The 20541-nt window shown below is 41.9% G+C and overlaps 1 protein-coding gene across 1 annotated transcript in view; it reads left to right on the forward strand.

The window, feature by feature from the left end:
* Positions 1-20541, forward strand: part of LIMCH1 (LIM and calponin homology domains 1) — a 341811-nt gene that overhangs the window by 244634 nt on the left and 76636 nt on the right. Inside the window, 4 exon segments of the mRNA XM_082838854.1 lie at positions 4086-4281; positions 10479-10731; positions 11794-12060; positions 20179-20481. Of these exon segments, the coding sequence (XP_082694980.1) occupies positions 4086-4281; positions 10479-10731; positions 11794-12060; positions 20179-20481 (1019 nt within the window).

The following is a 20541-nucleotide window of genomic DNA, read 5'->3' on the forward strand; positions in this document are numbered from 1 at the left end:
CCTCTCTCTTTCTGTCTCTCTTCTCTTCCGGTCTCTTCTTGAATTCATCCTCTCCTCCAGTAGGCAAACACTCTCTCATAGCAGAGACCATGGCCAACAGCATCCCCGGGATTATCTGCTCCTAGCTTCTTGCCCAGAAGGCAAGGAATTCTTCTCCCTGGCCCCAGCTTTAAAATTCCTAGGGTGTACTCTGGTCCAGTGTGGGTCCTATCCCTGAACCAGTCAGTGTGACCAGGGACAGGGGATACCATGATTGGCCTAAGCCAGTACTGTCTCAGAGGGTGCTATCAGAACAAGGGGTTAAAGAGGGGGGAGCTTGATGGGCAAACAAGTACAAGACCTTGGCCTAGAGCAGCAGCCATCATCAGCTTCTCTTCCCTGAGCCTGCTTTATGTTTTCATGATACTTACCATTCAACTCTGTATTCAAATTTGTATTTGTATACAAATTTGTATTTGTATATTTTTTCTGTTTGTGTTTTGCCTTCCCTGCTAGAGCATAAGGCCCATGAGGACAGGGAATTTATCGAATTTGCATAACATTGTGTCCCCAGCACTGAAGACAGTGCTTGGCACATAGACAATGTTCAGTCAGTATCTGTGGAATGAATTGCTTCACCGACGAGAGTATGGTGGGTAGAGATGGCTCATCAGGCTGGAAAAGTAGAACCTAACACACTGCAGAATAGGATTTAGCCACCTTATAAATCACAAAGGAAGCAGAAAATGGTGAGTGGTAAAACAGAGGCATCTGGAGTTTCTCAGATACCAGAAGTCAGTCACCAACTGTAGCTGTTTCTCATTATCTCTGACAAAGGAGGATAAGAAGAGGACAGATGAGTAAAATAATCCAAAAATATTGTGGGAGCTAGTAATTCACACCCCATTCATTAACACACTTTTACTAGAACAACCAGCAATTAGCACAATGGACAGAGTTGAGTCTTATCCCCTTTCCCTGGAGTGCTCTCTGTAGAAGACAGGATGCCACTACTGGGCATCTAGATGGAAAGCGTAGACGACGTAATAGACCCCGAGTACAGAGCACTTAGACTGTGCTAGCCTTTGTGTTGGTTTATATCTTCTAACCGCGCTCCCAAAGCTTGCCTCTGGGTGACTTGATGGAATCCAATAAAATTGTTCATCCCGCGGATGTCCAAATCTTTATTTCTGGCTAAAGAGCCAGCCTCTTGCTTCACCCTGAGGTTTCTAAGGGACCAGCTTGGCCAAGGATGGCCACAGGTGGCCTGGCTTTCACTTGTCAAACTGACCCTGCCGTTCAGCTTCCAGCTCTCACTTGACCCAAGGTTTAATTCTTGGCTTTCTACAAAGTCATGAACAGAACGGCCTTTTTGTTTTTCTTTCCCATAACTGGCTGCAAGAAAGCAGCTGGAGCTCCAAGAAGCATGTCAACTTTCTCTTTTTCCTTTCTGCTCTCCTGTGGTCTGTAGGATAGGGTGGGGGAGACATTTGGGTGTTGGGGGAAACTTGCCTGATATTATTTTCTTGAAAATCCAGTTTTGTAATTCTGTGCCAAGCAGCTTGTAAAATTGTGTCATTTCTAGATGTTACCAGTGGCTCGACTTCCTGAGTGTCTGCCCTCCCTGATGGGAAATTGGGCCCAAGGCATCTAGTTATGGGATATAAATGGAGAAGGAGATAGAAGAGTATCCGTGTGTATATAAGATTATGTCCTTAACTGCATTTATAAATTTTCTATGATTTATATATTGACATTTACCTGCCAGATGAATACATAGGAGTGATTATAACACAGCTAACATTTTTTCGAGCACTTATGCGTCAGGTGTTTTTCTGAATGCTTTCCATATAGTAATACATTTAACCTTCCCAGCAATACTATGAGATAAATATTATTAGCTCTATTTTACAGATGAGAAAATTGAAATTGGGCAAGGTAAAATAACTTGCCCAAGGTCAGACAGCTGACAAAGGGTGGAGCCAGGATTTAAACTGTCAGCTGAGCTTCCAAGACCATGCTTTTAACCTACTCTAAACTGTCTCTCTTTTGCAGCACGTATAGGTTGGTGATCTAGGCATAAACAGTGTTTAGCGAAGGGACATTATCCAGGTTAGTGTCATCCACTGAGTAAGCAGGCAGTAAGTGTCCAGCCGCTGGGAGAGGTGATGCTGTTGTTGACAGCTGTAACTGTACCAAAGTTCATCAAATGCCAGGTTTTACTGTTTGGTAGTTGAAGACAGAGTCTTGTGTTAGAATCACAGCTTTGCTGATTACTGTGTGACCTGAGTCAATTTACTCAACCTCTCTGATTCTTTTCTCCTCTATAAAATAGGGACAATGGTAACCCCATCATTGGGGAGCAGGTTGTGAGGATTAAAGAATAGAGCATAGAGAAAGCTTCAAGCATAGCCCCAGACACATAGTAAGTGTTCAATAACATTAGCCATTTAGCCTAGTCTCAGTGGATAAATAATCCAAGATAATTACTTGCATTTCCAAAGAAATTAAATGCAAAACCATATCCAATTTAGATGTATACTTTTCAGTTAGTCATGAATTCTTTTTCCTGCTAGTCAGGCCTGGCTTTTGTACAAGTCCTGGTTAATTTTGACCTACGAGTAAACTAAAATACCTTAATTTCCATAACTGGAATTTCTGCCTTCCTCGGGAGGGTCATGTCATCTGTAGTCCCCCAGGCTGTTTGACAACCTGTTCTTCAGGGGCACTAATCGGGTCCTCGGTGTGGCTGCAGCAGGGTACCCCCCTCAACCCTGCCCTTCCCCTTTTTCCTACTCCTTCTCCTGATGCAAGACCACTGTGCGTGCCTTGTGAATTACAGCTGCTCTGTCCCCCCAAAGGGCCCCCTGCTGGGGAGTGTGTCAGAGGATCTGGTTATAATTGATAGAAGCAGCTGGCAAAGGCACTTCCTAAAAGGCTTTGGCTCCGGCGAGCATATTAGTCAGTGTAGACAGTTTCCAAAATTGCTACCACGGAGAATTTTTTTTTTTTTTTCTTTTCTATGGGGAATGGGGAGGGGACCTGCCTGAGAATCCCAGGAAATCTTCAGTGGGACCTTCCAGTCTTTGCGGATGTCCTTCACAGCCCTGATTTTAAGCAACAGTCTGGGAGAGATTAAATTGAGGTTTATCTTTGAGTGACCGGAGTTATTTCTGTTTTCGTCAGCTTGGACTCTTGTAATTAATGCTAAGACACTGGCGGGAACAAGGCTTTTATTATAATTCGAGGGTGAGGATGGCTTTGACTGACCTTTCTTCTGCTGGAGTTTCAGTGTTTTAGTATGTGCTGCTTGCGCTGGAAAGAATTTATAATCACAGGCTGTCAAAGACAGCCATTGTTCTCACTGCTCTGAACATGTGGGTCAGCCACAAGTGCTTTCAGCTCCCCCAGTGCCAAGAGCTGGCCGAGCGCGAGAGCATGCCTGGATTCTTCCGAGGCATCAGGAAAATCATTTCACATATTTTTCCCTGCTTTTTTTTTTTTTTTTTTAATTTTTTGCCCCAGAAAGACAGCTCCCTTTCAGAGCAGGAATTTCCCTTCAAGGTAGCAGAAGATGGAAACATGCTGCTCCAGGATTTTACGGAACTGATTCTGCTGCAAAAACAAATGCTGTGTGCATTAGCCAGACAGCATAAACAGAAGCAGTTGTGCAGCTAAACCGGGGGCTGGGTCCCAGAACAGACATGCAGTTATGGATCCTGAAAGATGGGTCAAGGTTAAGGTTTTAGTTTCTCATTTTTGTTTTTATCTGTCATTGTATTCTTGTGAATCCAAACTTGATGATCTTTTATTCTCAGTTCCTTGGACTTTTTTTTTTTTCCAACATTGTGGAGTACGAGATGCTTGGGGATTTTTTTTTTTTTTTAATATGTGTGATTTTCGGATTGAAAAAGTTGCAGCAAGGAAGGCTTAATGAAGTGTTGTGTAGATGATAATCAATTTGATAACTGGTTGCCGTAGCCTTTCCAGATTGATTCTATATGCAGGATTTTTTGGGGACCATTGGAGATTGATTTTCCTGATATTTGTAGCCTCTATGTCTGTTGCTGTGATGTCTGTAATCCTTTCTTTTTCTTCTTGAACAGGAGACTGATGACGTTGAGAGCCCTAAACGTAGTATTCGAGACAGTGGCTACATCGACTGCTGGGACTCTGAGCGCAGTGACTCCCTCTCTCCCCCTCGACACGGCAGAGATGATTCCTTCGATAGCCTGGATTCCTTTGGCTCCCGTTCCCGGCAGACACCTTCGCCAGATGTAGTCCTCAGGGGAAGCAGTGATGGTAGGTTGGAGCCTTAATAAACTGCACATCTTAGAATCAAACATTAACAAGGGCCGCCTTGTCACCGGCCGAGAGATTGGCCCTAGGAAGGTAGACTCCATATCCACCCTGCTGGAATCTGGTGACTCTAAACTGGTAGGGAAAAAAATCTCTTAATGTTGTTTCTCATGGTCCTTAGAATTTTGGTTGGCTTTGCCGGCAGCTGCTTTGAACACTGCCTCAATGAGCGTATCTTCTGTTGGAAAATGTGTTACATCATTCCTCCCTGGGTCTCAGTAAACCAAGACGCTGTGCAGACCATTAGCTCATAAAGTGTGCCGAAGGTTTATATGCTCCAGGTACGAGGAAGGGAAATGTTTGAGTGAGTACCGCACTGTGTAAGTGAAAGTAGATCAACTTCCAGCAAACTGGAAACACACTGCACACCCTTAGGAAAGCTCTGAAGCTTGGGATTGTGAAACCGTAATTGGTACAATTTGGGCAATGCTTTTGATACCTGACCATTGACTAGAGCGATGCCGGTGGCCATTAATGTATAGAACACAGCCCAGACTGCCTGTTTCTTCTGAGGCTGGGTTTGGTTTAAAGCCCATGCATTTTATGTCACCTGAAAGGAATGATCATTTTTCTTTACAAAAATGTATGGTCATGCAACCTGATGTAAATTGAACACATATTTTCCAAGAGCTGTTTACCTTACTTATCTTGCACCTTTGTGCTTTTAGGAAGGGAAGATAGATTGGCTCTGCATGTATAAGCTTGCAGAAAGGCACTTAGGCTGGTGGGGAATTTTTTTATTTGTGTCTATTTCTTTTTCATGTATTGCTTGACTGAAGCTAATGTTTCTAGAGACTTTTAAGTCTTCTGTCTGAGATGAAAATTATCTTTTATAGCTAAAAGATCCCTTTCAGCTATAAAATTCTATGTTACCAAAATACTTGGGTATTTAACATGCCCAGGTCCTGAGTTCATTACTCGACCCCTGGTATCTCATTTAACCCTCAGCACATATTACAAGATACTCAGTATCTGACTTAGTCCTCTGTGAAACATTCCTTAGTCATATTTTACAGATGAATCTTAGAGAGGTTAAGTAATCATCCTAACATTGTCTTTTTTTTTTTTTAAGTAATTTTTATTTATTTATTTATTTAGGCTGCGTTGGGTCTTCGTTGCTGTCTGCAGGCTTTCTCTAGTTGCGGCGAGCGGGCTTCTCATTGTTGTGGCTTCTCTTGTTGCGGAGCACGGGCTCTAGGTGCATGGGCTTCAGTAGTTGTGTCACACGGGCTCAGTAGTTGTGGCGCGTGGGCTTAGTTGCTCCACGGAATGTGGGATCTTCCCGGGCCAGGGCTCGAACCTGTGTCCCCTGCATTGGCAGGCGATTCTTAACCACTGCTCCACCAGGAAAGTCCCCTAACATTGTTTTTAAGTGCCGTAAGTCGCTGTAAGTAGTGTAACGATGTTAGCCTCAAGAAGCGTGAGTCCAAAACTTATACCCTAAAGCTTAATTTACCCACACTTCTTTCTGTTTGCCTAATAGATTTTTCAAATTCTAGCATGACTGAACTAACGCTTTTGTTTAGTACTTAAACTTTCCAACAACTAGATTAGCCTCAGGGCCACATCGTATGTGACTCCTAAAGAATTCCATGGTGCATTGTGAACTGCTTGAAAAACATTTCTAAAAATTTACATGACATCTTAAGTCCCACCCACAGTATTAGAAGTTACAATACCAACTGCATGATCTAATTGACCTTTAACATAACTGAAAGGGAGATTTACTTTTGTGAAACATATTTTAACCAAACTATTTCATCCATATTATTTTGATTGTTTTAAAAAATTATTATTGTCTCATCCTAGTTTTTAATAACTGGTAATGCAGATCCTTTATTTATTCTGTCACCAGCTTCGAGGGGTTCAGAGTTTATACTGAGCCACATCTTGAAGGGATTTGAGATGGTAATTACTAATATTGTACTAATATGTGCTGAGGCACAATTTCGTTTGCAGCAGTTAAGATTGATAAGCCAGAGTCTTTTCATAAAAGTTTTTCCCATGTAAAGAAAAACATGAAATTGAGCTTCACAAAACACCATCCATGAAAGAGCATCTTAACACACAGATTTCACCAATCAGCCTGATACCTTCAGGCTTATGTTCTTGTAAACTAATCAAGACCTAATGAGGTTTTAAAGAAAAACAACACTTTTTTATCTGCCTTAAAAAAATGTGGTATAATTTTATCCAAATAGATGTTGTATTTCATTAGAGCTTATGGTATATTTTTTAAGTGATGATAATCAAGAAGATTGCTGGTCCTAATAAACACTTGCAAATTTAGAAGAACATTTTAATTCTTGAAAACTTATTTCCTAGGACTCACAGTCAATTAGGGAAAGTCTTACCATGAAATTCTCCAACAACATATTGGCTCAATAGAGAGAGTTTTCATTTTATTATTACTGAGGTCCACTGACCCATTCAGTAGGGATGACCAAGAGCCACACTCGTAAGAGGTGCCACGATTCCATGGGTTGGACACGAGAGCCACCTGGTAAGGAGGCTGTGGATCTCCAGGGTCAATTCAGCCAATCTGGCTTGCTAAATAGGTACCCAGCTCCTCCCTCACCCTCACTGGCATGCCTTCTGAGGCCACTAATAAGCTTCCCTGAACAGGAAATACAGAACCTTACACTCAGGTGCTTTTAAAATTAAGAACATATTTTATAAACATAATGCATATTGTTAAATAAATATTCTTACCTTTTATAGAAAAGACGAGTTAAGGGAGAGAAATAAGGAATGAGAGAAATTAGAGTGTTAGAGGAGATGAAAAAGCAATGGGTTGGCGGTGTGTATGGTAAAGATACATAAAAAAAGATAGACCCGGGCTTCCCTGGTGGCGCAGTGGTTGGGAGTCCGCCTGCCGATGCAGGGGACACGGGTTCGTGCCCAGGTCCGGGAAGATCCCACATGCCGCGGAGCGGCTGCGCCCGTGAGCCATGGCCGCTGAGCCTGCGCGTCCGGAGCCTGTTGCTCCGCAACGGGAGAGGCCACAACAGTGAGAGGCCCGCGTGCCGCAAAAAAAAAAAAAAAAAAAAAAAAACGATAGACCCCTAGTTGCTGGAAGGGAGAGAAATGTAGCCCAGGCGTAAAGGAAGGATCAGACTTTGATAAAAGTATGTCCGCCTCATCACGTGCAATGTTGGGCATAGATGGAGATGCCACCCTAGTACATTTTCATGTTTTCAGGGTGAAGTCAAGTCAAGATCTTTCTGGGCTTCCCTGGTGGCGCAGTGGTTGGGAGTCCGCCTAACGATGCAGGGGACGCGGGTTTGTGCCCCGGTCCGGGAGGATCCCACATGCCGCGGAGCGGCTGGGCCCGTGAGCCATGGCCGCTGAGCTTGCGCATCCGGAGCCTGTGCTCCGCAGCGGGAGAGGCCACAGCAGTGAGAGGCCCGCGTACCGCAAAAAAAAAAAAAAAAAAAAAAAAAAAAGATCTTTTGAAGTCTTGGCCTGAGATAAGAGGGGTTCTAACACTTATGGAAAGTATACCTCACCAGCCACTATCTGGGTGCTTTACATCTCTTGTAATCATCATGACAACCTGGGAGAGCTGTATTATCACCTCCTTATTTCCAGTGAGGACACTGAGGTACAGAGGGCTTCAATTTCCCAGTCACACAGCTAGTAGATGATGGAGCTGAAATTAGACCCTGGTCTCTAGGTCCAAAACGTTATGCTTCTTTCAGCTGAGCCACTCTGCCTCAGGGCATTTGCAAATTAACTTTTCTTGAAGTGCCTGTTGAAGACATTCATCAAAGGCTAATTGGGGAAAAAAAAAAAAGGTTATCTGTTTATGTGTTAAACAACCTATTTTGAGACTCTCAGTGTATTATGGACAATATGTTTTTAGATATTGTACCAAAATAAGTTTCATAGATTACAGGATTTTAGAACGGGGTGGGGCGGGGGGGAACCGAGACAACTCTAATCCATACTAAGCCTTCATAGTTGATTGAAGAATCATTTTCTTTCATTCATTTATTCAGCAAAATACAGTTCTTCCCCTAGTCAGGATGCTTTAGGCAAAGGACATTTTTCCAAGAGAAGTGTGTTGCAGAGGAAGGAGCTATTTATTCTCTACTTGTGCCCAAAGTTAGGAAACTGCAACAGTGCACATCATGATGACAACATCCTTTTAGCAAAGTCTGATCCTTCCTTTCCCCAGGGCTCTGCTTCTCTCCCTTCTAGCAACTAGGGGTCTTTCTTGGGCTGGAATCTGGAGAACAGAAACTGGAGTCTGGAGCTGTTACTTACCAGCCATGGAGAAAGGGCTCTTTGGGTCTCTCTGGGCCTCTGTTTCTACCACTGTAAAATGGGGATAATATCAAATAGGGAAACAAATCCAAGTGCTTAGCAAGTTAAGGTAGTATTAGTGTTTGTTATAAAGCATTCACAGGGGGCTCTAAATATTTTATTATGACACTGAGACAGATAGACTTGATAAAAGACAGGGTGAGAAGGGAGTTAAGTTATGAATCAAAAACCAACAAGTAATGAAATGGTCAAAACTTCAGAAGGGAGGCTGAAAGCAAGTGGCATGAATAATTCATAAATTGAATATTTCATCTGCAGCAATGAACAACTTGTTTATGGTCAATGCTTTAACTTTCACCATTTTTTAAAAGCCATTAAATCATTTTATCTCCAGGGCAATTCATTTCATTCCTATTTTTGCAGAAAAAGGACAGGCAAGTGTGTTAGAGGCAAGCCTAGGAGCCCACAGGTCATCAGTGGCAGATCCAGAACTATTATGGCATAAAGAGTAGTCAGTGTTTGTTAAGCGCTTACTCGGGGCCAAGTACTGTACCCAAGAGTTTTACATGTATCTGATCCTCCCAGCAGCACTATGAAGTAGGTGATATTATTATCCTCACTTTATAGATTGGGAAACTGAGGTTTGGAGTGGTGAAGTGACAAATGACAAAACTAATGAGTGTCAGAGCTCAAAATGAAGTGGATCTGACTTAACCCCCTGCACTACCCACTCTGCTAGGCTGCCACATCGCTCGACTCTTAGTTTAAGGTTCTTTTCACACGGGTAAGGAGGTCAATTTCTATTTGCTATCAGTGGAGTTGAAGAACCTTTTCATAATGCTCTCAGTGATTAAGAGTTTTCAACCAGCATTCAAATGGTGGCTGCCTGTCACAGTAGTGTGTGTTTTCATGACAGTTTCACTCTAATGGATCTTAGAAATCTGGTGAGATGAGACTCAGGAAACAAGGATACAATATAATTATGGGGGCTATTGACCAACAAAAGACTGATGTTGGTAACATTGAATTCCTCTGTGTTGTGTAAAACACTGTTTAAGCCAAACTAATTCATTGATTCATCTGATCATTTGAGGATACCCACTGTGCCCAAAGACACTGTGATAAGTACAGTGTGAAGGATATAAAGCCCTTATTTTCAAAATACAAGGTAGAAAGCATAATGCATCAGAAGAGAAACAGACCTTCGGGCCATAGTGTTTATAGGAAACAAAGATTGCCCCCAGCTATGGGTACCAGGAAGGGCTCCGAGGTAGAGGAATATGCACTTATTATAACTCAAGCTGTTTCCTGGAAGGCAAACCCTTGGTATAATCCATACTGATCATTTTTCTGAATTCCTATAGTTCTTATATGTCTGTGCTCGTTGATTTTTTTATAACTGATATTCTCCAGGTGTTTCATGAGTTGGTTAAAGGTACCTCAAAGACAAAGGATTATAAATCCTTCATAATTCTTATTTGTCAGAATATCTAGCGCAGTGTAAGACATGCAACAACAGGTGCTGAGTAAAAACTCCATTGGTAAATTTATGTTTCTTCTTCTGAGAGTTGAAGGATCTGAGCAGGCGTATAGTTCTATTGCAAATGTGTTGTTAATTGTAACTCTCAGACACAGCTAAGCTTTCTTCTTTTTTTTTTTTTAATTTGACTTCTTTTTTCCTGATTAGAATGGAGAGCTTTTCCCAGAGTGGATTAATTTCGACTGATACTTTAGATTTGTTAAGTGAATAATTTAAGGAAGTAATCCCGGGAACCCACAGATGTAACCACATCCCCCATACTGCATACTTGCCATTGGGAACTTTATTGCTAGCCCAGCACACTTTCTCAGCACCCATCCTCTCTTCCCAGGGAGAGGAAGCGACTCTGAATCCGACTTGCCCCATCGGAAGCTGCCGGATGTGAAGAAGGATGACATGTCTGCGAGGCGGACATCCCACGGTGAGCCAAAATTAGCAGTGCCTTTTAACCAGTACCTCCCCAACAAAAGCAACCAGACAGCCTACGTCCCCGCACCTCTGAGAAAGAAGAAAGCAGAGCGAGAGGAATATCGGAAGAGCTGGAGTACTGCCACCTCCCCCCTGGGCGGGGAGAGGCCCTTCAGGTAAGACCTGGACTGCGCTGCTCCCATCCTGGCTTGTGGCACAGGAATTATGGCCCCAGGACAAGCATGAGCTCAAAGAGCCATTTTAGAACTTTGGTGTCAGATTACAGATGGAGGTGGGCAGGACACATCTTCAGAGAGGGATTGTCATGATAGAATATAAGCTTTGTGAAGGCACCTGTTCTAGGTGCGCCTGGCACACAGTAGGTATTCAACCAATACTGGTCTAATGAGCAGATTTTAACGAGCAGATTTTTGAAACTAGCTCTATCGACAGGACATTGAGAACATCTGTCATCCATGGCCTTCTGTGGAGACTGACTCCCACTCCTGTTAGATCAGGTGCAGTAAGACCTTTTATCTAGATGTAAGTTTATCTAGATATGAGCTCAAGCGTTATTGAAGGGATGCATGAACATGCTTGAGTCACATGTAGAAACAGTCATAATGAAATGGAAGAAACATTGGACTTCTCATCTCTTGAGAGAAACCAGCAGTCTTTCCCCTAATCTCTGATTATGTTTTTGTATTTATTCATTCATTTATTCAGCAAGTATGCATCTAGTGAGCTTCTACTACATGCTAGGTACTATCTTTTAGGCTTTGGGGACCCAGTGGTAGCTAAGATCGAGTCCCTGCCTTCAAGAACCGTAGAGTCCAATAAAAGAAACTTACAGTCTCGTCTAATCCCTTTCAGCAAAACCACCCTTATCATTGCATGGTTATTCCTTGTAGTCCACCTTTATTATCTATGATTTCCGATTGAATAAACATTAAAAGTTCTAATTATTGAACAAAACATGAATTTTACCTTTCTAGAACAAAAGGTTTTTGCCTTTCAATATCAATTTTGAAATAGCTCTTAATCAATGTCGAGATTATGATGCATTGTATTAATTTAAAAATGGCTGCATTTAATTTTTTTCACATTACCAGGATCATATTGCATGCTATGATTTTTTTTTTAAGTGGAAGTAATATCAGAATGACCGGGAGATGACATGGGATCTGCTCCCCAGCCTAGTCTGTTAGTTTGGTCAATTATGTTGTCCAACTCACTAGCTATCCTGAAACAATAGAGGAAGAGGGAAGTGAAGTGGGGTCTCCTTGTGAAGAGGACCCCGTCCGCCGAATGGACCCTGGTGGGAAGCCTCCTGGTGGTGGGTTAGAATTACCCACCGGCAGTGGGAAGGCGCAGCCTCCTCCAGAGGGGGCTGCGGTGGCACCAGCTCCCAAGTCTGAAGAGGAAGATGCTGCTGAAATCCAAAAGCGCAGAAGGCTAGAGCAAGCTGGAATCAAGGTCATGCCAGCAGCACAGCGCTTTGCCAGGTTAGCTTTCCGGGCCAAGGACAGGCCTGGCTGGCTTTGTGCATGCCTGGAGGTTTGGAATCTGTCTGGTGTGATGGAGTTTCCATCTTGTTTTCCCACTTCCTGCTTTATCCGTTGCATCATTATTTCCTACTTGCAGCAGATAGAAATAGCTAATAGTCTTTGTCTTCAGGCCTGTCTCTGCTGAGTTTCTGGTTCTTTTAAATGGAGGTGAAGAGGGAGCTTTGTGCTGCTTGAGTAGACCTTGTCCTGGTCAAGTATGTGTGGTCAGTCATTTGTGGGCTGCAGGATTTATCTTGCAATAACATCTTATTTTTCAATTGTTTATGGCTTGTTAATTTTCACACTACCCCTAAATGGCTCTTATCTTACTTTACACATCACTAGAAAATAGTTCTTTGGAATGGGGAACACTCTCTTTAGAAAGAGTGGCTGGCTGACAAAAATCCACTTACTTTCTTTGTCCCAAGGGAGTAGTAAGTAAGATTAGGTTTATTTGACTCATTTTCTAAAGCTCATTGATTCAAAAACAAAGAATGGAGTAATTACTTCTCTTAATTGTAACAAAGGCACTAGTATACAGTCCTGGTGGCCTCATATTACATGTGAGATAGAGACCTTTAGCAATTGAAGTCACAGAAAACTATAGTTCTACAGTTTTGTGTAGTGTTTGGGGAAGCTGATTAATTTTTCTCATATAATAGCCACAGAGATACTAACAAATAACAGTGAGACCAAAATTTATTTGACAAATTGAAATTCATAACAGTTTGACAACTGAAATTCCTTTGCCACTTGATGTTCCATTTAATCCTAAAAGGTAGGTGATATGCCCATTTTCAAGCAGAGTAAACTGAGGATCAGTGAAAGTAAGTTACTTGACCGTCTCAGAGCTGGTTACCACTGACCTGGTGGCCAGATTCAGATGTTCTGGCCATAGTGCCACAGCTGCCTCACACACATTGAATGGAATGTCTTCCATTCCTCCATACAACTCGATGTGTGATTATTGCTGTGGTCTAGATCTTCAGTGAAAGTTCCAGTACTGACTTCTATGGATTTAATCCTAGAGTAGCTTTGTACTGATAAAACATCAAGGAGGTAATTCTTTCTGTCTGTGGTATCCCACAAACAGGCTTGTCTGTCCTAAACATGTATGTGCTTCTAGAAAACTCTAACATAAAACTGTGCTAATGTTACAAGCAACTCTCTGGGTTTCTGAAATAATGAAGGGTAATGTCATAGAATCTTCAAAAGAAAAATAAATCCAGATATTCTTTAAATTTTGGTTCAGAGACCTTGTGAGACACGTGCTTTTTCAACATCATTTGAGCTTCTACTTATATCAAAGACCAGGCTAGATGCTGAGAATACAAAAATGAAATATATCCCCTTACCGTTTTTCAGATTTTTTTCTGCTTCTGTCTTCAAGTCTAGGGCACAGTGGAAATAGGTAATAGGTGATACAGATAAGAGTATGAACTTATAAAAAATCTTTAACCTTAATACCCTTGACACACATACCTTCATTTTTTATCACATCTGTAAAGTCTTTAACTAAAATTTACCAAAGACACTATCATCTTTATGATGTATTCTTTTTCTTGTTATCTTCAAAAATTGCCAATCTGCTTGATTTTTTAAATCTCATTTTAAAAAAATTGATTTTTCCACGATTACTAATGCTGTTGACTATTATACCATGTTTATTGGCTACTTGGGTTTCTTCTTCTATAAATTCTCTCATATCCTTTGCCATTTATTTTTTCCTTTTAAAAAAAATATTGTATTGTGGTAAGAACACTTGGCATGAGATCTACACTCTGAACAAATCTTTAACTGTACAATACAGTGTTGTTAACTACAGATACAATATCATACACCAAACCTCTAAAATTTATTCATCCTGCTTAACTGAAACTTCATGCCTGTTGATCAGCAATCCCTATTTCATCCTCCCTCAGCCCCTGGCAGCCACCATGCCACTCTTTGATTCTACGTATTTCACTACTTTAGCTACTTCATATAAGTGGAATCATGCAGTATTTTTCTTTCTGTGACTGGCTTAGTTCACTTAGCTTAATGTCCTCAAGATTTATCCATGTTGTCACATATTATAGAATTTACTTCTTTTATAAGGCCGAATAATATTCCTTTGTATGTATATACAACATTACCCTTATCCATTCATCCCTTGATAGACATTTAGGTTGTTTCTACATCTTGGCTATTTTGAATAATGATGCAATGAGATAGGAGTGCTAAGATCACTTTGAGATCCTGGCTTCATTTCTTTTGGATATATACCCAGAAGTGGGATTGCTGGATCACACGGTAGTTCTGTTTTTAATTTTTTTAAGGAAACTCCATATCATCTTTAGAGTTATCCAAAAGAGCAAGGGGAGACAAATGGGCAGATAGTTTAAGAGAACTCGGCACAGCCAGGAATCATGATGACGTAGAGAAAAGAAAAGAGTGGGCAAAGGCTGGGGATTCCACGAGTATACTGTGCCTCTTCAGTAACTGGGAGGTTTATTTTCTGCTAAAACAGTACAATCTTTTATGACAGCTCCCATTCAGTGTACAAACCTAGAATCACGGTTAGTTTACAAATGTAATTCTAATTGATGAGTAGTATATTTTTGTGGTAATTTTTGCTCCTGTCCGTGTTCCTGTTATCTGCCTTAATTTTTACATATTTTATCCAAGTTAGCTCTATTAAGCAGAAATTCGCAGGTCAGTTAATATCTGCAAATGTCAGTTAACGTCACACCTTAGAGCTACTGACTTAGCATTTAAAACGGAGTTCAGGAAAATCATGCATATTCCCAGAGAATGTTCCCAATAGCAACACAACACAGCTGCTCCAAACACCCAGAATTCATTTGTTGATAGATTTTTCAGCTGCTAGCTCTCTCATAAAAATTTTATACATACCATGCCACTAGCCTGGCCTGTCTGTGTCTTTGTCACCTACTTTTTGCAGCCCACAGCAGAGTTGACAGTCATTCTAAGTTTATCCACATTTGGGATCCTGCTTTTAATGTGGCAGAAAGTAGCTTAACTGGAATGAACTGCATATCATGAAGAAGAAAAGGATTCTTGGTGTCTGGAAAATAAGAATATAAAACATTTAAATATGCTGACGTCTCTTAAGACGTTGTAACCTCAGTCTCCTATCTTTGCAATCCAGATGAATTCTGGCCACCACATCTTGGAACCCAACAAGAGGCCCCAGATATTTCTTGCGGCCCATTTTTTTAGCTGGGAAAGTCTGTGTTTGGAGAGATGGGTAGAGGATGAGGCATAGGCAAGGAAGGAGGCATGTAGACAAGAGTAAGGCTGTACTTTTACAGATGGGTTTTTTTGGTTTGTTTGTTTGTTTGTTTGTTTGTTTGCGGTACGCGGGCCTCTCACTGTTGTGGCCTCTCCCGTTGCGGAGCACAGGCTCCAGACGCGCAGGCTCAGCGGCCATGGCTCACGGGCCCAGCCGCTCCGCGGCATGTGGGATCTTCCCGGACCGGGGCCCGAACCCGTGTCCCCTGCATCGGCAGGCGGACTCTCAACCACTGCGCCACCAGAGAAGCCCCAGATTGGTTTTTGTTTTCTGGGGGGTTTTTTTGGCTGTTGTTTCCCAAGTATTCTCAAACACCTCCTTAAATTATTTTTACTATATAAAAAGGAGCAGAAGTGCATGTTAGTCCATTTTCACATGAGTTTAGAAGCCTAGAAGTCCCAAGCTTCCTATCAAAGAATATATTAGGAGGTATCTTAGCACCAAGGGACAGAAAGTAGGTCTTTCTTAATAAATATGTGGGGTTGATATTTATTAGAGTTGCCACTGGAGTCAGAAGTCCATAAACTACTTTTCCTTCCCTTTTAGTTTATGATTAAGTTAGCCTAATTACCCCCCAAATATGAGACTCTGCTAAAGAAGCCAAGATCTCTGCGTTTAAGAGGATAAAGTAAGAATCAAGATTCACTTCCCCTGAATTAACATGCCATGGAGATTTGAGTTCTCTGACTTGGTGTTTCCCATTGGAGAAGTAAACTTTTTTTTTGAACTGAATTATAGGTTTCACGTGATTGGACTTCTTTGCTAATTGTTTTCATGTTTCAGCACTCAGTCTTTTCTGCTAGTCTGTGGATCTTCTCAAGCACATAGTAATTAATTACAGAGGGGGGGAAACCCTCCAAGGAACAATAGACATTTTAGAAATCTTTAGAGGAAGAGCAGATGCAGCTAAGTGCCAGGAGCATATTCTCTCCATCCCTCCTTACCAGATGCCTGTGTCACTGCTTCTTGCTGCACAGAATCTTGGGGATCAGAGACCAGGCAGACACATAACTTGCATGAACCTTTGTGACTCTGGATGTAGCTGCCCTATTGGGACACTGTGTGAACAGGGAGGTCCCTGGTGTTGCCCGTGACATTCCCAGGAGGCCAAACAGGCTTTTCTGGAGAGCCCAGTTTCTTTCAATAGAACAAACTGACTGCCAACCTGAGCTGGTTGCTTGTGTGTTGCCAAGTAAAAGGGGGTGAAAGAAAATGCCAGCTCTTCCTTAGTTTAAATCATTATCTCATTCACTTTGAAATATATAAGCCTTAGAAACTTTGAGACAAGAACTTTTCCTCCCCCTCACCTGCTTAGGACCCACAGTCTCTCCTACAAAGATAGCCTTACTTGTCTTAGGACAGGGTTGCCAGGTTGAAGGCAAGGCTTGGCATTTCTCATTTCACTTTAGACTGTATTCCTTCTTTAAAAAAAAAAAAATTATTTATTTTTGGCTGCTTCAGGTCTTAGTTGCAGCACACGGGATCTTCCGTTGTGGTGTACGGGCTTCTCTCTAGTTGTGGCACGTGGGCTCCAGAGCACGTGGGCTCAGTAGTTGCGGCGCTCAGGCTTCGTTGCCCCGCGGCATATGGGATCTTAGTTCCCCGACCAGGGATCGAACCCGTGTCCCCTGCATTGGAAGGCGAATTCTTAACCACTGGACCATCAGGGAAGTCCCTGTATTCCTTCTTAGTAAAGCAGTGATCTGGGTCCGTCGAGCAACCCCTACTTCCCAAGGCAACTAACTCATCTGTGAATGACTCAGACAAAATAAAAGTGCCAAACCGCCTCATGAATATCAAGCCAGACAGCCAGGGTCTGCCACTTAAATTTACTTACTTTACCTACATTCAGATGACTGGAACCGGAAACCTCAGTGGACATGATAATACTGATCTTGCAGGGTTGTCATAAAAGTTAACGTATCTGGAATATACCAACTCTTCAGAGATATTATAATTATTGAAAAACAAAGTAGAATATACTGAAGCTTTACAATAGACTGACCTTCAGAAAAGAAGGGCTCGTTATAAAAAGTCATTTAAATATTCTGCTAACTAGACACCTGCGAACATAATCCTACATATCTGCCTTATACACATTATTTATTACTTCATAGCCAACAGTGCCGGCCCAGAATTTATGTCCTTAAATTTTTGCTCTCTCTGAGTCTGCTGGAAGCTCTGAACTTACAGGATTCAAGCAATTAGCAGAATGTCACTATGATCGTTTTTTCAAGTGGGCAGGGAGTGGCTTTAAGAGGCCAATGATATGGAAAGCTTTCTTCACCCCCTTTTTTTAAGTCTACATATCTAAATTGAGATCACTTGAAATGAGTCCCGCTACACTGGGCATTTAGCCTGAAAAGAAACACCCTGGGGAGTTTGTAGCCTGGCTGGACTCACATGATGCATAATGCACGAGATTCTCCCTTCTCAAATTGGCATCACAAATTGGCATGGCTATTTGCATAAATGCATACGTTTTATTCCATAGTATTCTGCCTGAGTTGGGGAAAATTGAAACCCAGGACCCTGGTCAAAAAAATGGAAGGAGTGTTGCTTTGGGACTTGAAAGCTTCAAGCTCAGGATCTGCTCCTTTACTGGAATTGGAGTCGGATCAGCTGAGATGAGATAATGCGTTTGAAAGGGCTCTGTAAACTGTAAAGTGCTGTGCAAGCACTGTAAGGTATGATTAGTTAGCATTCTACTGTCATTAATCCTGGCTGAACATTGCTGTCTGTACCCAGCCGTGCAAATCACGACTTCATTCTAAGCACAACTCATGTGATCCCTTTATTTAGAAACCAAAATACTTCTCTTTCTCCTACTTCCATAGTAATGATAATGCCTTATTTTCTGTATGATGTTCTGCTTTCAAAACTGTTCCTGGCCGTGTCCTTTGTTTAATGAATAGTGCAGTGATTAAGAACAGGACCTCCGGAGCCAGACTCCCTGGGTTTGAATTTTAACTTCAGCAGTGGCACTTTGAGCTTGGGCAAATTTCTTCACCTAATCTCAGTTTCCACTCTATAAAATGGGGATGCTAATCACACTACCATTGCAAGGCTAGTATTAAGGTTAAACAAATTAACACTAGAAGGAATTCTGGCAGGTTGTGGGCGCTCAATAATAGTTAACCACCTTCTTTGTCATCATCAATGTGCTTTTTAAATAATGTGTTTTCGAAGAGATTAATTCAATGGCCTATCATTTCCCACTGACCATCCTTTATGGCCACAGTCAACCAATACCAGTTGGTTCTTGCCAGGCTTGTTGGCTAAGGATGCAGGGAGGAGAGTGAGCACGGTCCAGGAGTGGCCAAGCAGGAGACCAAGAGCCAGAGTGCAACTCAAAGGGCAGAATTTTATATTTTAAGAAATAACTTTATTCAGAGAGCAGAGCACCACCCACCACCTCTAAATTCCACGATTTAAACTTCTATTGAGAATAGTGGTCAGCAGGGAGAAGGAGTTTTCTGGACATGACTGATGATGGTTTGATTTTTCCAAAAGTCAGGAGTGAGGGCCTGCTGTTCTGTTAGGCTGACAGGCCTCCTCTGCAGCAGTACAGGGTAAGCAACAGACAGCAGGCCACCTGGTCAGCCAGAGTAGACAGCGTTTCCTTGCTTGGGTGACTCTCAGCCAGGCTAATTCCTCCTGTCTTCATTTCTGAGACGACCTGTCCCATGACCATGAAGAATTTACCCTTAATCCTCCTTCAGAAATCGGATACAAAGCAGGTGAACTTTCTTTAGAAGTCAAGGTGCTTTATCTACTCACCATCTCTATGAACTGAGAAGATAACAAATGATATTTGTAAAGTTTTAATCTTTTATTATGACTTAGAAGCAAGGCTGATCTTATGAGTAGGGGGGAGGAGTTTGTTTGAATATCAGAAAGGCGCCATTGACTGTATTCCCACCCTACCCAACCCCAACAAGAACAAAAAACAAAGCATAAAAAGTCCTAAGCTTCCACCATTAAACTGCATTTCTCTTTAAATTCTAAAGAATTTAAAGTTTGGTGCCTTCCAGATTTCCTTGAAAATGAAAATAGCCCTAAGTAAACATTTTGGCAAAATGTCTTAATAGGATTTACTTGACAGCTAGCATATGACAAAGCAGAAGAGCTGGGCGGTGGAGAGTCATGGGGGTAAAAGACTGAAGAAAAGGTTGCTGGTGGGAGGGTGCAGGGCACGATAAGCTTTTGTGCCCGAGTCCATCCTGTCCATGGTCATAAACTATTCCAGATGTTTCAGGTTAGCTCAGCTCTGCAGAAAGACCATCCTTACACTTTGCAGTCTGGGACACATCCCAGGTGTGCTGTCACATAGCTGCACTCATTAGCCTTCCTCCAGATCAGTTTCTTGGTAGCTCAGATTTTTGCCCTGTCAGTCAAAATAAACTGAGTACCTATTGGGTATGTTATTAATGTGCCAGAGAAAAAATAATAACAAAATGCTTCTTACTTTTTCCAACTTCATGAAAAGAATTTGGATTGCCACTTTCAGAGCCATTTAGGATCCTGCCTTTCTGACGCTGATGGGGCCCTGCAAGTTAAATGAATTTTTTAGTATTGCTAGTAGCTGACTAAATTCCAGGTTTTGAAACCCACCCTAACCCTGCTGCAACTCTGGACTAAAATAGTAAACAGATGTCATCTGGACTAATGATATTGAGAAGACCTTTCACTAACAAGACAGTTGGCTGCCTGGAGATGGGGATTTAAAAACTGTTTTGGTCTGATCCCATGTGGAGTTCCGTTTAATTTTGCTTTATCAGTCAAAAGCAATTAAGTGATGAGAAAGAAGCTGTTCGAGATATTATCCTTCGCAAAGAAAATCCTTTCCTGATCCAGCAACACAGCAGAGATTCAGAATCAGAAGATGAGGTTGCACGTCGACTGCCTGATCTTGAGAAAGATGACTTTGCCGCCAGGAGAGCTAGGATGAACCAGACCAAGCCAATGGTGCCACTGAATCAACTCCTCTATGGGCCTTACCGAAAAAAAGAGGCAGAGAAATCAGATGGCAGCAAGCAACCCTCCAAGGGAATCTCAGAAAAGAAAAGCCTAGAACATAAAAGGTGTGCTCTGTGTGTGTGTGTCTATGAAGGAGAGAGAGAATATAGTTCGGCAAAGGTGAT

This window comes from Leucopleurus acutus (assembly GCF_964270905.1).
Source record: "Leucopleurus acutus genome assembly, chromosome: 4".
Taxonomy (NCBI): Eukaryota; Metazoa; Chordata; class Mammalia; order Artiodactyla; family Delphinidae; genus Leucopleurus; species Leucopleurus acutus.